Source organism: Musca vetustissima, unplaced genomic scaffold, assembly GCF_032173495.1.
Source record: "Musca vetustissima isolate MV318-11 ecotype Yass unplaced genomic scaffold, APGP_CSIRO_Mvet_v1 utg48367, whole genome shotgun sequence".
NCBI lineage: Eukaryota > Metazoa > Arthropoda > Insecta > Diptera > Muscidae > Musca > Musca vetustissima.
The window spans coordinates 164,203-181,429 of record NW_026882453.1 but is presented as its reverse complement, the minus strand read 5'-3'; the positions used below and the strand labels follow the sequence as shown (position 1 = coordinate 181,429).

Genomic DNA, 17,227 nt, shown 5'->3' with positions numbered 1-17,227 from the left:
GATTTTCGCGAAACTTTGCACACATCATTCTAGACTTAATTTAGTACGCTATGCCAAAATTCGTGCAAATGAAAAGATTTCCAGGGACTTTTGTGCACCAATTACCTAAAATCGGGCGAAACTACATATGGGAGCTATATCTAAACCTAAACCGATTATCACGAAACTTGGCAGACATCATTCTAGACTTAATTCATTACGCTGTGCCAAATTTCGTGAAAATCTAAAGATATATAGGGACTTTGGTACACCATTTACCTTAAATCGGACGAAAATATATATATATATATATATATGGCAGCTATATATAAATCTGAAGCGATTTTCACAAAATTTAACACACATATTTCTAGACTTAATTCAGTACGATGTGCCAAATTTCGTGCAAATCAAAGGATATATTGGGACTTTTGTGCACTATTTACCTAAAATCGGACGAAAATATATATGGGAGCTACATTTAAATATGAACCGATTTTTCCCAATTTCAATAGCGTTCGTCCTTGGGACAAACAAATGAGCTGTGCCAAATTTCATCCAATTCGAATAAAAAATGCGAACTGTACTTTGTTTACAATTTAAGATGGACAGATGTACGGGCGGACATGCATAAATCGACTCAGAAAGTGATTCTATGCATATTCTCAAAAGGAACCATGGGTCTATCTCGATTATTTTTGCCTGTTACAAACATATGCACAAAGACATAATACCCTGTACCACAGTGTGGTGAAGGGTATAAAATATTGAAATATTTGAAAATATTGAAATATTCTTTAAAAACTTGAGGCTCTGCAGGGTCTTGAAGAATATTTTATGCCTTGAAAAAATATTCTTTAACAAATTGAGGCTCTGCAGGGTCTTGAAAAATATTTTATGCCTTGAAAAAATATTCTTAAAAAAATTGAGGCTCTGCAGGGTCTTGAAAAATATTTTATGCCTTGAAAAAATATTCTTTAAAAAATTGAGGCTCTGCAGGGTCTTGAAAAATATTTTATGCCTTGAAAAAATATTCTTTAAAAAATTGAGGCTCTGCAGGGTCTTGAAAAATATTTTATGCCTTGAAAAATATTCTTTAAAAAAATGAGGCTCTGCAGTGCTTTGAAAAAATATTCTTTAAAAAATTGAGACTCTGCAGGGTCTTGAAAAATATTTTATGCTTTGAAAAATATTCTTTAAAAATTGAGGCTCTGCAGGGCGTGAAAAATATTTTATGCCTTGAAAAAATATTCCTAAAAAATCCAAGCCTTTTTAGGCCTTGAAAAAATATTCCTAAAAAATCCAAGCCTTTTTAGGCCTTGAAAAATATTCTTTATTAAATCCAAGCCTTTTTAGGCCTTGAAAAATATTCTTTATTAAATCCACGCCTATTTTAGGGCTTGAAAATATTCTTTATTAAATCCACGCCTCATTTGGCCCTTGAAAAATATTCTTTTATAAATCCACGCCTATTTTAGGCCTTTAAAAATATTCTTTTATAAATCTACGCCTGTTTTGGGCCTTGAAAATATTCTTTTACAAATCCACTCCAATTTTAGGCCTTGAAAAAATATTTTTTAATAAATCCACGCCTATTTTAGGCCTTGAAAAATATTCTTTAATAAATCCCCGCCTATTCTAGGAACCCCTAGTATTTCCGATTTTTTTGCCATTTAATAAATGATCTCAATAATCGTGACATGGAGGATGATGATGACTATGGTCTTCATTTCAATTTGTTGTTCATTCAACCTCAATGAGGGATGACTGGCACGATGTCTGTCTGCCTGCTGGCCGGCCTGTCTGTCCCTCCATTATTCATGTAGTACATACAAATGTTTCGACAAGCAAACTAGTCACTTTGCTAGTTGGCGGATCATTTTAATCATTGCTCTATTTTTAATTCAAATATTTTATTGTTTTGTTTTTTTTTTGTTCTTTGTTTTCTAACCACAAACCTCCCCCCTTCTCTCTTTCTCTTTTCATGTCTCATCACGTCGCTTTGCACACGCAATTTTATGAATTTTGTGCCTCAGGATGTACCAATTAAGCGCACCGATTCATCACAGTGGTGGGAACTATTTGATACAAATACGCAACGGTTCTATTACTATAATGCTGCCTCACAGAAAACGGTCTGGCATCGGCCGAGCAAATGTGACATCATACCGCTGGCCAAATTGCAAACGCTCAAACAGAATACCGATCCCAGCGATCGGCGTGAGATTAGTACACAAACGCAGCAACGGGAGAGGGAACGAGAGCGAGAACGAGAGCAGCAACAAATGCATCATCAGCAGCAGCAGTCGATTTCTTCGCAACATTCATCACCCTCCATGCCCAAAGTTCGTTCAGCATCTCAGCGTGGCTCGAGCAGCAGTAGTCACCATCTGACGCCCAACAGTAACACGAATACCATGGGTAGTACGGGGAGTAATCGTGATGTTGGTGGCGGTGATGGCGGGGGCACAAATAAGCGTAGCAGTGCCGGTCTGCCATTGCATGCCAGCTCGGAGGAGAAACTTTCCAGTGAATTACTCTCAAGTCCACGTGGGCGTCAAAGTTTTCGGTAAGTATTCGTGTAGACCTCAAAAAGCAGCAACAAGCATTTGTGTATGACCATTAGAAACCACCAGTTTTTTGTGGTTGTCCAGAGTCCGTCATTTATTATTCACATTTATGTTTGTTCATTACTTTTGTTGTTGTTGCTTTTTTTGTTTCAAGTATCTTTTGGTTTTGTGGTTTGTTTATGTTTGAAATATTTTAAATTGATGTTATACTGCAGGAACAGTGGGTGTCAAATGTTACTGAACAAAAAATAAGTATCTTATCATCTTTGGTTTCATGGGAATGAATAGAAGTATGGGAATTTAAAAAAAATGAATATTCAATTATTTACATGTGGGTTAACAGGTCAATAGACGATAAGTAGTTTCATGATTACCGCTAATAGGGTCAATTTGGGTATAATATATACAGATTTATGGTCAATTAAAAATATATTTTATTTAAATCACGATAATAGATCTTTGAAGTCTTGAAACTTCCAAACTTTTTCATGCTATGATAAATTATTCGTTCGAAATTCAAGTTCCTTAGGACCTTGAGAAATACTTTTAAAAAAATAATCCATGATCTCTCTATTAAATCCACGCCTATTTTAGGCCTTGAAAAATATTCTCTATTAAATCCACGGCTATTTTAGGCCTTGAAAAATATTCTCTATTAAATTCACGCCTATTTTAGGCCTTGAAAAATATTTTCCATCTATTAAATCCACGCCTATTTTAGGCCTTGCAAAATATTCTCTATTAAATCCACGCCTATTTTAGGCCTTGAAAAATATTCTATATTAAATCCACGCCTATTTTAGGCCTTGAAAAATATTCTCTATTAAATCCACGCCTATTTTAGGCCTTGAAAAATATTCTCTATTAAATCCACGCCTATTTTAGGCCTTGAAAAATATTCTCTATTAAATCCACGCCTATTTTAGGCCTTGAAAAATATTCTCTATTAAATCCACGCCTATTTTAGGCCTTGAAAAATATTCTATAAAAAATCCAAAAATTATAGGCCTACAAAAAATATTCTTTAAAAAATCCACGCCTCTGATGGTAGCCTAGAAAAAATATTCTTTAAAAAATCCACGCCTCTGGTGGTAGCCTAGAAAAAAAATATGGTTTAAAAATCCACGCCTCTGGTGGTAGCCTAGAAAAAAAATCTTTAAAAAATCCACGCCTCTGGTAGCTTTATGAACTTCTTGACAATAATATTTGTTAATAAATCCACGCCTAACAGATCATTGACAAAAGTATTTTTAAACCAGTGAGCGAAGCAGTATAGTCGGACGGGGCCGACCATATGATACCCTACACAACTACCACGAAAAGCAAAATTTTGCGGTTCTATATTCTGAGCCTGGGCAATATTTTGTGATATTGATCAACCCTGGCATATTTTCCAAAATTTTTTTCTTGACGTGAATTTTTACGCCATAAAATAAAAAAAATGGTCACTTTAGGTTTTGGTTGATTTGACCCTCGGAATTGACCGATCATCATCTAAACAGCCGCTCTAAGTATTTGGTCAGATACCCTTCACCTTGTAAAATATATGATGTTCTGCATATAATAATTGCCTCTAGAGCGTCTAGAAAATCTGACAAAATTAAACTTTTCGGTTCATTGCATGAAATCTCAACTTCACCGAAAACTATAGGCGTCGCCCTTGACCATAATCAGAACTTCATGTACAATTTCAAAACGATCAGCGCGACATTTCCGTGCTCTAATGGAGTAATAGTAATGCTATGCACATAGTCACCTTTACCTAATTATGTACAACTCCCACATCAGAGTACATACAGCCATATAATTGGCATCAATTTTAATCAATCAAACAACTCCTCTTGGATATACTATCAACTTCTCGGGTATATGTTCTTCATGAGCAAGTATATACGCCCCAGAATAAAAATTTTGTAATTTTTCACACAAAAGTCAGGGTCCATTTGACCCGTTAAATATTGACCGATCTTTATAAAAACAGGTATGCTTATTCTTTGGGCTGATCCCCTTCTCCATTTTACGATGTTCGGACCATAACTGCGGCCTCTGGAGCGACCAGAAAAACCGACAATAATTAAGAATTTGGTCCATTTCATCCTCTAAATATCAACCGGCGTTTACCAAAAACAATAGGGGTCTTCACCTTCTTACATGCAACTGTGGCCTGTATCGTGTTTACAAATTATAATGGACAGACGGACGGACGGACGGACACACATGGCTAGATGGACACAGTTAGCCGAGATATGACGATATTTCGCGGCGTTACAAACTCTTGAGGCTGCACAAAGCTATAATACCCTGACAACATAGTTGTGTAGGGTATAAAAATTCAAGCCGTATGGATCGTTGAAAAAATTTAAAACCACACCGTGTGGAACCTTGAAAAAATATTATTTAAAAAGTCGAGTCCCTATGGATCCTTGTAATAAAGTTTTTGAAAAAATCCACGACTGATGAATCCTTAAAAAAATATTTTTTAAAAAATCCAGTCATTATAAAAATTTTTTTGAAAAAATCCACGCCTTTTGGATTTGCTACTTTGTTCAAAATCAATTAAATACATAAGTATGTATATTTAGTTAATGGTCTTTATATAGTTGACGTGTGCAAATACCCATATTTAAAAGATTATCCATTAATAGAACATTTTTTTATTGTTTATACATTTCATCAATACCCCACCACCAGCAGTATCACTATTTTTTTCATTTCATTTGTCTTTCATTAAAAAGTTGTTATTTGTTTTTTGCAAATTGCTTCGTTTCGATATCTTTTCAATTTTCATTTGTCTATTATTAATTGTTTTAGTGTTTTCATATTTTTTTCTTGTTCATCTTAACTTTTACTCATTGTAGTTGTTGTTGCCGCTTAATTTATTTTATTTTTTATTCATTCGTATTCTTTCTTTCATCTTTCAGCGTTGGTACGGGTGATTCATCACGTTCCATGGATATGCAGCACATTTCTTCGACATCATCAAGACGATCACAAGGTATGTATTGTATTGGCATCTTCCAGATTCATATGTATGTACGTACGAGTATGTATGTATGTATGTATGATGTGATTGTGCGAATTTATTTCTGTTTGCTCATGTTAATTTTTTATATTTGTGGAATACATGTAGCTCTATACGAAATATCAAAACATGATATTTGAATGAAAATTTTAATTTTTTTTGGTGTGCCGGCTCTTCCGATATTTATTCTTATTCTGCCAATGAAATCACATACCAAGCGGTGCACTGCAAAATATTCCATTTCCTCTAACGATAAATATTTCGGAAATTAGATTCGCACATTGATATGTTATATTCGAACTGTCAATAAATTGGTATTTACATGCGGAATGGTGAAAAAAAAATTCTATTCGAACCTATAAAAATATTCTTTATTTCACGTTTATGCTAGACCTTGAAAAACTATTCTTTATTTCACGTTTATGCTAGACCTTGAAAAACTATTCTTTATTTCACGTTTATGCTAGACCTTGAAAAACTATTCTTTAAATCCACGCCTATGCTAGACCTTGAAAAACTATTCTTTAAATCCACGCCTATGCTAGACCTTGAAAAAATATTCTTTAATAAATCCACGCCTATTCTAGACCTTGAAAAAATATTCTTTAATAAATCCACGCCTATTCTAGACCTTGAGAAAATATTATTTAATAAATCCAAGCCTATTCTAGGCCTTGAGAAAATATTATTTAATAAATCCAAGCCTATTCTAGGCCTTGAGAAAATATTCTTTAATAAATCCACGCCTATTCTAGGCCTTGAGAAAATATTATTTAATAAATCCAAGCCTATTCTAGGCCTTGAGAAAATATTATTTAATAAATCCACGCCTCAGTTGGCCCTTGAAAAATATTATTTAATAAATCCACGCCTATTCTAGGCCTTGAAAAATATTCTTTAATAAATCCACGCCTATTCTAGGCCTTGAAAAATATTCTTTAATAAATCCACGCCTATTCTAGGCCTTGAAAAATATTCTTTAATAAATCCACGCCTATTCTAGGCCTTGAGAAAATATTATTTAATAAATCCACGCCTATTCTAGGCCTTGAGAAAATATTATTTAATAAATCCACGCCTATTCTAGGCCTTGAGAAAATATTATTTAATAAATCCACGCCTATTCTAGGCCTTGAAAAAATATTATTTAATAAATCCACGCCTATTCTAGGCCTTGAGAAAATATTATTTAATAAATCCACGCCTATTCTAGGCCTTGAGAAAATATTATTTAATAAATCCACGCCTATTCTAGGCCTTGAGAAAATATTCTTTATAAATCCAGACCTATTTCAGGCCTTGAAAAAAATATTACAAAATCCCTGATTTTGTATCTTCGCTAATTTTTGTCCTAATTTTCCTTCCAGACTCCTATAACCATTTCAAAGAATCTGGTAAATCCAGCGATTCTAGTCTCTCCAGCATACATGGCTATCGACGTTTCAATGATGATCAAATGACTGGAGGTGGTGGCGGTAGTCCAGCAGGTATGGCTAGTCCAAGTGAAAGTCTACGCATTGGATCTCTGCAGAAACATCGTAGCCGCAAAGAGGGTAGTGGAAGGTAAGCATAACAACAACAATAAAAAATTTAAACAATTTTAATTCCCCTTTTTTATTTCAATTTTTTTTTTTTTTTGTTCTGTTCCACCTAGTTTTGATATGTTGCAAGAGAGCATGAGCTCGCATAATCTACCCCATATCGGTGGCAGCAGTGCTCAGCAACGGCAGCAACAATACCACAGCAGTCGATCAAATGAAATGAGTTCACCAACAACGGCACAAAATAAAAAGAAAATCTCACCGGATGCTCATCATCATTTACAGCAACAACAGCAGCCGTATCCCTCATCGCCACTGTCATTTAATTCGCAACAACGTGGCGGTGGTGGCAGTACTACGGGTAGTATAACCAGTAAATCATCCTCAACCAGGGCCATGGAATATGGTGGAAGTGGTAAGTTCCAAGAAAATAAATACAATTCCCAGAAAATTCGCAATCTAATGTTTATTATTTTCTTCTTACAGAACGCGAACGAGACTACAAGGTTGCCTTGGCCAGATCCGGTAGCTTTATGTCATCATCCATCAACCCTTCGGCTGCTGGTCATCACAGTAAATCATATCGCCGTTCGGCCGCCGAGGCTAATGGCACCACCCCGCACTTGGTGGGTGTATCACCAGTTGTTGCTGGACCAAATGCTGGTGGTGGTGGTAATGGAGGCAATGGAGGAGCGGCCAGTGATGATTCCATGCATGAAAAATATTTCAAATCTGTGGAAAATACGCCACTCTCACGCCGTCGCCACACTACTACCACCAAAAGTTCCAGTGGTGCGGCCAGTGCCAGCAGTGGTCATGGCACTGGCGGTAGTGCTGGTAGCAATATGAAACATTCTAGTGATTCATCGCCCCAAAGTCCCATTAGTCCTCATAGCAATAAAATAAATAAACCGCTAAAGGTAACGGATCATCGCGGTATGACGGCGACAACAGCTCCGATGCTTCACTCACCCGGTGGCCATTCAACATGTTCGGGACCGCCACCTTCATCATCTAGTCACGCACATTATAAACAGGATTCATCGTGTAGTTTGGAACTATTAAATTTGGATCGTCTATCGTTGCGAGATGGTGGCGGCGTTGGTTCGAATAAAACTACTTCACCACATTTAAGTGATATTACCGGGCATGTTTCGTCGAATAATATGACATCTAAAAATTTCCCCTCATCCGATAATATTGGTATGATGACCCATTCGTCGCGGGGTTCCAACGACTCAAGGGGTAAACATAAAACTTCGTCGAATACTGGATCATGGTCTCAGCATCAGGATAATCATCGTGCTAATCGTCATAACTCGATGAGTTTGGTAATTATTTTAAGATGTTAAACTATAACAGGGTTCTCACCAGGTTCTCGTCGTAAAAATCCTAGCATCTTGGTCTTTCAGACTCGAAAAAAGTCTTAAAAATTTACGCAATTGTGTACATCCAATTTTTATTCTATATGTCCTTTAGAAATTCTATTTAGAAATTTCCACTACTTGGTCCATTGGTCCTTTAGAAATTCTTCAAAAATCACGCTTTTGATCTGCAGGATCTTTAGAATATCCTCTTAAAAATCACGACTTTGATCTGCAGGTCCTTGTGAAAATCTTCTTTGGTCTATGGGTCCTTGTGAAAATCTTCTTTGGTCTATGGGTCCTTGTGAAAATCTTCTTTAAAAATCCACGCTTTTTGGTCTATGGGTCCTTGTGAAAATCTTCTTTAAAAATCCACGCTTTTTGGTCTATGGGTCCTTGTGAAAATCTTCTTTAAAAAACCACGACTTATGGTCTACAGGTCCTTGAAAAAATCTTGTTAAAAAATCCACGCCTTTTGGTCTATGGGTCCTTGTGAAAATCTTCTTTAAAAATCCACGCCTTTTGGTCTATGGGTCCTTGTGAAAATCTTCTTTAAAAATCCACGCCTTTTGGTCTATGGGTCCTTGTGAAAATCTTCTTTAAAAATCCACGCCTTTTGGTCTATGGGTCCTTTTGAAAATCTTGTTTAAACAACCACAACTTTTGGTCTACAGGTCCTTGAAAAAACCTTTTTAAAAAAATCCACGCCTTTCCTCTACATGTCCTTGAAAAAACTTGTTAAAAAATCCACGCCTTTTGAACTACATGTCCTTGAGAAAATCTTGTTAAAAACCCACGCATTTTGGTCTACAGGTCCTTGATAAATTCTTCTTTAAAAATCGACCTTTTTGATCTGCAGGTCCCTGAGAAAATCCTAACAAATCGCGTATTTTAGGCTTCGTATCCTTGAAGAAATCTTTTAAAAAAGCAAAGCCTTTTTATCTGCATGTCCCCCTCAACTCACCCCTTCTAACATAATTTTTATTATTTATTTTTACAGGACAAACACTCAAGACATTCGAATGATTATTATCATCAGGATAATAATAAACGTGATACCCGTAAAGCCAAAGACAGAAACAATCACTTGCATGCCGATAACAGTGATGTGGAATATGATAATGGTAACATTTCGCCGCTGTATAGTAACTGGGATACGGTAGGTCAACTTATACCCCCATCTAAGGAAGCCTTTTTAAAAAATTCAATCTTCCCTTCCCCCCAAATAGGAAATGCAGGAACATTTACTGCCTTTAAAACATTACATTCTCGAACAGGCCAAATTATCGGGACGTTATGTGTTTGGCGATCCCATTGATTCGGATTCCTATCATTCGGACAGTCAATCGGAACAATCATTGTCCGGCCACGAGCCAGACAATGAAGATTCCGATGGCGGTTCGGATACACATGGTGGTTATTTGGAGCACAATTATGGTATGATTGAAGACTATGCTAATATGGGCGATAGTGTATCATATTATGCTTATCAATATCCTCCATATGATCCAGCAGCTAGAGAGGAAATGTGAGTGGAACCATAGACCCCAAATAGTCACAAATTAATTTATGTTCAATTCTTTCAGATCCGACAATGTTGAGGCAGTACTGGAAGGTGTGGGTTCCGGTGGTAATAATGAACCAAAAACTAAACCACGTTATCAATTCTCATATTATGATACCGCCACCACACATACACCATCTACCCTCAATCATCAACAACAACAACAGCAACACCACTCATCAACTACAACAACAACAATAGCACAACCAACACCACCACAACAACTCTATTCAAATGCTCCACCCCTACCACCCGGTCATCCTTCCTCGTCAGCCTCTCATCATCATCTGCAATTGGACACCGGGGAAAAATCAAAACAATCACAAACATTACCCTCACCCAACCGTCAAATATCTCGCATTGCTCAAAATTCTCAAGATAGTGGCACTGGCATTGGTGGCCGTTTACCAATGCCACCGCCACATCAATATGGTCGCGATGGTGGTGATAGTGTATCGAATATAATGGGCGGCGGCGTCGGCAGCATTGGAGGTAGTATGATGCGTCGCCCACTGCCACCACCAAATCTAAAACCCACAATTCAACAAATATTTCCACCAACCGAACGTCCACCACCGGGTATGGGCGGCGGCGGTGTCGGTGTTGGCGGTCTGACAACACTGGCATGCATGAAGGAATGTGATATTGAAAAGTTTGCAGCTGATAATTTGAATTTACATTCGAAGGGTATATTTCGTAAAAAGGTGAGTTGGAGAGGAGGAGACAACTTTCGGTCTGATAGTCCTTCAGAAAATCTTATTTAAAAATGCACACTTTTTGGTATGCAGGTCCTTGGGAAATTCTTCTCAAAAGATACACGCCTTGTGGTCTGCAGGTTCTTGGGAATATCTTTTTTTTAATTCACTCCTTTTGGTCTACAGATTCTAGAGAAAATCTTAAAAAATACACGACATTTGGTCTGCAGTTCCTTGATACATTCTTCTTTAAAAAATCACACCTTTTGGTCTGCAGGACCTTGATAAATTCTCCTTTAAAACACCACACCTTTTGGTCTGCAGGTACTTTATAAATTCTTCATTAAAAACAACGCCTTTTGGCAAATTCGCCTTTCGGTCTGCAGGACCTAGATAATTCGTCATTAAAAACCTGTCATTTTGGTCTGCAGGACTTTGATAAATTCTTCATTAAAACCCATGCCTTTTGGTCTTCAGGTCCTTGATAAATTCTTCATTAAAAACCAGGCCTTTTGGTCTGCAGGGCTTTGATAAATTCTTCATTAAAACCCATGCCTTTTGGTCTCCAGGTCCTTGATAAATTCTTCTTTCAAAAAACACGCCTTTCGGTTTGCAGGTTCTTGATAAATTATTTATTAAAAAACCACGCCTTTTGGTCAGCAGGCTCTTGATAAATTCTTCTTTAAAAATCACACCTTTTGGTCTGCAGGTCCTTGATAAATTCTTCATTAAAAACCACGCCTTTTGGCAAATTCTTTATAAATTCTTCATAAAAATCTCGCCCTTTGGCCTGCAGGACCTAGATAAATTCTTAATTAAAAACCTGTCATTTTGGTAAATTCATTTGATAAATTCTTCATTAAAACCCATGCCTTTTGGTCTTCAAGTCCTTGATAAATTCTTCATTAAAAACCTGGCCTTTTGGTCTGCAGGACTTTGATAAATTCTTCATTAAAAACCACGCCTTTTGGTCTGCAGGCTCTTGATAAATTCGTCTTTAAAAATCACGCCTTTTGGTCTGCAGGCTCTTGATAAATTCGTCTTTAAAAATCACGCCTTTTGGTCTGCAGGTCCTTGATAAATTCTTCCTTAAAACACCACACCATTTGGTCTGAAGGTCCTTCATAAATTCTTCTTAAAAAACCACGCCTTTTGGTCTGCAGGTCTTTGATAAATTCTTCTTTAAAAATCACGCCTTTTGGTCTGCTGTTCCTTGATAAATTCTTCATTAAAAACCACGCCTTTTGGTCTGCAGGCCCTTCATAAATTCTTCTTTAAAAACCACGCTCTTTGGTCTGCAGGTCCTTGATGCATTCTTCTTTAAAAATCCACGTATTTTGGTCTGCAGATCCTTGATAAATTCTTCCTTAAAACACCACACTTTTTGGTCTGAAGGTCCTTGATAAACTCTTCTTTAAAAACCACGACTTTTTTAATATTTATTTTTAAAAATCCGCACCTTCATATGCCTTGAAAAGAAAATTCTTTAATAGGCGTTGAAAAAATATTCTTTAAAAAATGTACGTCTTGATAGGCCTTGAAGAAATATTCTTTAAAAATATTCTTTAAATATTTTTATTTTATTCTTTGAAAAATGTAGGCCTTAATAGACCTTAAAAATTGGAATTTGTTAAAAAATAACGCCTTTTGGTCTGTAGGTCCTTGAAAAAATCTTTAAAAATTCCCATTTTTTTGTCGAATATCCTAAAACTTTTTTAAAACTTCAAGCCTTTAGGCAGGTTTGTCTTTCAGACTAACAGTCCTTGGTAAAATCTTCTTTAAAATTTACGGATTTGGATCCACAAACTTGTTGGCCTGAATGATTTATTCTTTAAAAATCGAAATTGAAATATTATCTTCTTCATTTATTTAATCATTATTTCTTCTTCCTCCTCCTCCCTTTTCCAGTCTTCCGTACGCGATATGTTAAGTTGGACAGCCGAGGCCATTAGCCGGCCCATGTTGGCATTGTCACGAGATAAAAACGACAAAAAGAATGCCATTGAAATGTTTAAGCTGGTGCAAATCTATATGGGCGATCGTAAGGCCAGAGCTGGAATGACCTTGAATTCCGTGGCGATTGATATTATTACAATAGCTTTGCCTCAGCAGCAGTAAGTTCCGAATTTTATTAATCAATTGAATGTCCTTTAATACCTTTAAATCCCTCATTTTCAGATTACGCGATGAATTATATGTACAGTTATGCCGACAAACCACTGAAAATCCTAAACGTGATTCATTGATTCGAGGCTGGGAGCTGATGGCTGTGTGTTTGTCATTTGTACCACCCTCGCCCACGTTCCAACCGACATTGTTAAAGTGAGTGTGGAGATTTTTTTTCCTAAAATTATTTTAAGTCATGTTTGTGCATAACTCATCTTATGGCTCTCCCATTTTCCCTCTTCTAGTTATGTCAATCGTCATAGAGATCCCACATTTGCCACCTCTTTCCCCGAGGTGGGTAAATGGCCCATTCACGTTCAAATATCACATTATGCCACTGTATGCTGTAGACGCTTAGATCGTATTGGTAGCCATGGTAGAAGGCAGGCTAAAAAGCCAACCGAAGATGAAGTGGAACAGGCTAGAGTAAGAATGCTTTTTGAAATTAGATTTGAATGATATTAATTCTGAAATAAATATTATTATTGTTTTTTTTTTTTTATTTTTAGAATCAAATTTTACGCAACAGCATGTTTGGCAATACCCTGGAGGAGGTGATGCTATTGCAAAAGGATAAATTTCCATTCCGTAAATTACCATGGATACAAACAACATTATCGGAGCATGTAAGTTAATCGAACATAACCTCACAAATAATTTCAATATCCTTCTAAAATAATTCAAATTTATTTATATAATATATTTTTCTTTGTTCTTTCTCCAGGTCCTCTTGCTCAATGGCAAACAAACGGAAGGTATTTTCCGTGTATCAGCCGATGTTGATGAAGTCAATTGTTTGAAGAATCGTTTAGATCGGTGGGAAGTTCCTGATTATAAAAATACTATGGGTTGGTCCATTAAGGAGGTCTTTAAAGTCTTCTTTCTAATGTTTTGGTTTGTTTTACCTTTCCAGCTGATGCCCATGCCCCTGCTAGTCTATTAAAGCTGTGGTATCGTGAACTATATGATCCCCTTATACCCGATGAACTGTACGATGAATGTGTAAATACCGATGATCCAGATAAGGCCAAAGCTATAGTTGATAAATTGCCAGAACTGAATAAGTTGGTAAGTAAACAATTAGGAACGTCATTAAGTTTGACCGGGCTTTATACCCTCCACCATGAGGTGACTGTATATAGGGTCAAAGATCGGCCGATATTTATAATGATGATAATTTTTGTTAGAAAAGTTTTCTATCCCATGAGAATCCGATCTATAAAATTATAGGTAATTTAGTTGAAAAACGTGTCCAAATTCCCCAAAATCAGAATAATAAGAGGAGTACCGTTATATGTGGGTTGATATTAATTATTTATGGTGGGGAGATTTGACACCCCCTGAGAATACAAAATGCCAAACCAAAGACAATTCAGATAAAAAACGTGTCCAAAATAACCAAAATCAGAATAATAAGAGGCACCGTTATATGGGAGTTACATCGAATCTTGGTTCAATGTTAATAATTTTAGGTTGAGAGATTTTATACCCAATGAGAATCCAAAATATAAAATTACAGGCCATTCGGTTGAAAAACGTGTTCAAAATCGCCAAAATCAGAATAATAAGAGGGGTACCATTATATGGGGGCTATAACAAAATGTGGGCCGATATTATTAGGGAGATTTTCAACACAATAAGAATACAAAATGCCAAAATTGAGACAATTCGGATAAATAACGTGTCCATAATTACCAAAATCAGAATAATTGAAAAATATTCTTAATAAATCCACGCCTCAGTTGGCCCTTGAAAAATATTCTTTAATAAATCCACGCCTCAGTTGGCCCTTGAAAAATATTCTTTAATAAATCCACGCCTCAGTTGGCCCTTGAAAAATATTCTTTAATAAATCCACGCCTCAGTTGGCCCTTGAAAAATATTCTTTAATAAATCCACGCCTCAGTTGGCCCTTGAAAAATATTCTTTAATAAATCCACGCCTCAGTTGGCCCTTGAAAAATATTCTTTAATAAATCCACGCCTCAGTTGGCCCTTGAAAAATATTCTTTAATAAATCCACGCCTCAGTTGGCCCTTGAAAAATATTCTTTAATAAATCCACGCCTCAGTTGGCCCTTGAAAAATATTCTTTAATAAATCCAACTCCACGCGTTGGCCCTTGAAAAATATTCTTTAATAAATCCACGCCTCAGTTGGCCCTTGAAAAATATTCTTTAATAAATCCACGCCTCAGTTGGCCCTTGAAAAATATTCTTTAATAAATCCACGCCTCAGTTGGCCCTTGAAAAATATTCTTTAATAAATCCACGCCTCAGTTGGCCCTTGAAAAATATTCTTTAATAAATCCACGCCTCAGTTGGCCCTTGAAAAATATTCTTTAATAAATCCACGCCTCAGTTGGCCCTTGAAAAATATTCTTTAATAAATCCACGCCTCAGTTGGCCCTTGAAAAATATTCTTTAATAAATCCACGCCTCAGTTGGCCCTTGAAAAATATTCTTTAATAAATCCACGCCTCATTGGCCCTTGAAAAATATTCTTTAATAAATCCACGCCTCATTTGGCCCTTGAAAAATATTCTTTAATAAATCCACGCCTCAGTTGGCCCTTGAAAAATATTCTTTAATAAATCCACGCCTCAGTTGGCCCTTGAAAAATATTCTTTAATAAATCCACGCCTCATCCACACATTGGCCCTTGAAAAATATTCTTTAATAAATCCACGCCTCAGTTGGCCCTTGAAAAATATTCTTTAATAAATCCACGCCTCATTTGGCCCTTGAAAAATATTCTTTAATAAATCCACGCCTCAGTTGGCCCTTGAAAAATATTCATTAATAAATCAAAAATATTTAACTTTTGTCTTCTTCGTCTTTTCTTTACAGGTCCTAACCTATCTAATACATTTCCTGCAACAATTTTCCCATCCCGATGTCGTGAGTGCTACCAAAATGGATTCATCCAATTTGGCAATGGTCTTTGCCCCAAATTGTTTGCGCTGCACCTCCGATGATCCGAAGGTGATATTGGAGAATGCCCGCAAGGAGATGTCATTTATGCGCACATTAATACAACACATGGATACGTCACATGTGGCCAATTTAGTGTAAATACTGTTAAAATTTTATAAACAACAAAAACAAATGAAAATGATTTCCAAGAAAAAAAAACAGGGAAAATCGTATGGAAAAAAGTTATTATATTTGAAACACTAAAAAATAATAACTGAGCTAAAATTGAAACCAAAGTATTTAGAATGCAACAAAAAAATAAAAAAACAATACTCAAATACAAACAAACCACAAAATATATTTATATGTACCAAATTGTGTTGTACATGCATGTTTAGAAACTATTCCAAAACAAACAACAATAACAAAAAAATATTATGCAGAAATTACAAAAAATTTATTAATTTTAACAATAATAACAACAAACAAGGACAACTACAAAACAGAAACCGCGAAACAATATACTCAAACTCTGAAAAAACACATACACACAAACAAAAATAATAATTATTTTACAATACCCCTGCTCCTCCTACTCTCCACATTAATTTAATAAAAGAAAATCGAATGGATTTCCTTTGCAATTCCAATATTATTTGCTGCCAAAAAGAAAACAAAAAATTGAACTGATTTCAAAATGCGAATGGAATTTGTGAAGGTGTTTTTTGTAAGGAAAATTCCGTTTTCCATAGGTTAATCTAATGTATTCTTAAATTTTTAACTATTTTTGTATTAAAACTTATTTTGTTATGTTGTAATTCATTAATTAGTGTATTATGATTTGTTTAAGAATTTTTTTATTGTTATATATTTTTTTTTTATTTTGTTGTATTATTATGTGTTAACGCAGAGACTCACTATTCCATATGTGACGATATCTAAAATCTTAAAAAAAATCTACTAAGGTTGTTTTGAAGACTGACCGCCAATTTACTTTGTCGAAAGTTTCCAAACATTGTTTTCATCACAGTTTTTCCTTCCAATATTTTCAATATTAATTTTATACCCTACACAACTATGTTGTCAGGGTATTATAGTTTTGTGCAGCCCCAAGAGTTTTAACGCCGCGAAATATTGGTCCTAGACCCACCTTTAAGTATGCCGATCTTTACTAGCTGAGTCAATCTAGACATGTGTGTCGTCCGTCCGTCTGTCCATTATAATTTGTTAACCCGATACAGGCCACAGTTATGGACCAATCTTCACGAAATTTTGAATGTAGGATAGGTTCTGGCCAATGAAGACCCCTATTGTTTTTGGTTAAGATCGGTTAATATTAATGGGGTTGAAATGGACCAAAAACTTCATTTTTGTCTGAATTTCTGGTCGCTCCAGAGACCGCAAGTATTGCCC

At 35.8% G+C, this 17,227-nt stretch overlaps 1 protein-coding gene across 1 annotated transcript; it reads left to right on the top strand.

The window, feature by feature from the left end:
- Nucleotides 1-1,997: 1,997 nt before the first annotated feature.
- LOC133328862 (box A-binding factor) lies at nucleotides 1,998-16,049 on the top strand. The gene is made up of 15 exons (XM_061537372.1): nucleotides 1,998-2,548; nucleotides 5,471-5,544; nucleotides 6,939-7,134; nucleotides 7,226-7,527; nucleotides 7,599-8,443; nucleotides 9,477-9,635; nucleotides 9,706-10,004; nucleotides 10,063-10,744; nucleotides 12,644-12,849; nucleotides 12,914-13,057; nucleotides 13,147-13,327; nucleotides 13,411-13,527; nucleotides 13,626-13,749; nucleotides 13,815-13,969; nucleotides 15,749-16,049. The coding sequence occupies exons 1-15, from the start codon at nucleotides 1,998-2,000 to the stop codon at nucleotides 15,971-15,973; spliced, it is 4,260 nt and encodes a 1,419-aa protein (XP_061393356.1). The 3' UTR covers nucleotides 15,974-16,049.
- Nucleotides 16,050-17,227: the final 1,178 nt, after the last annotated feature.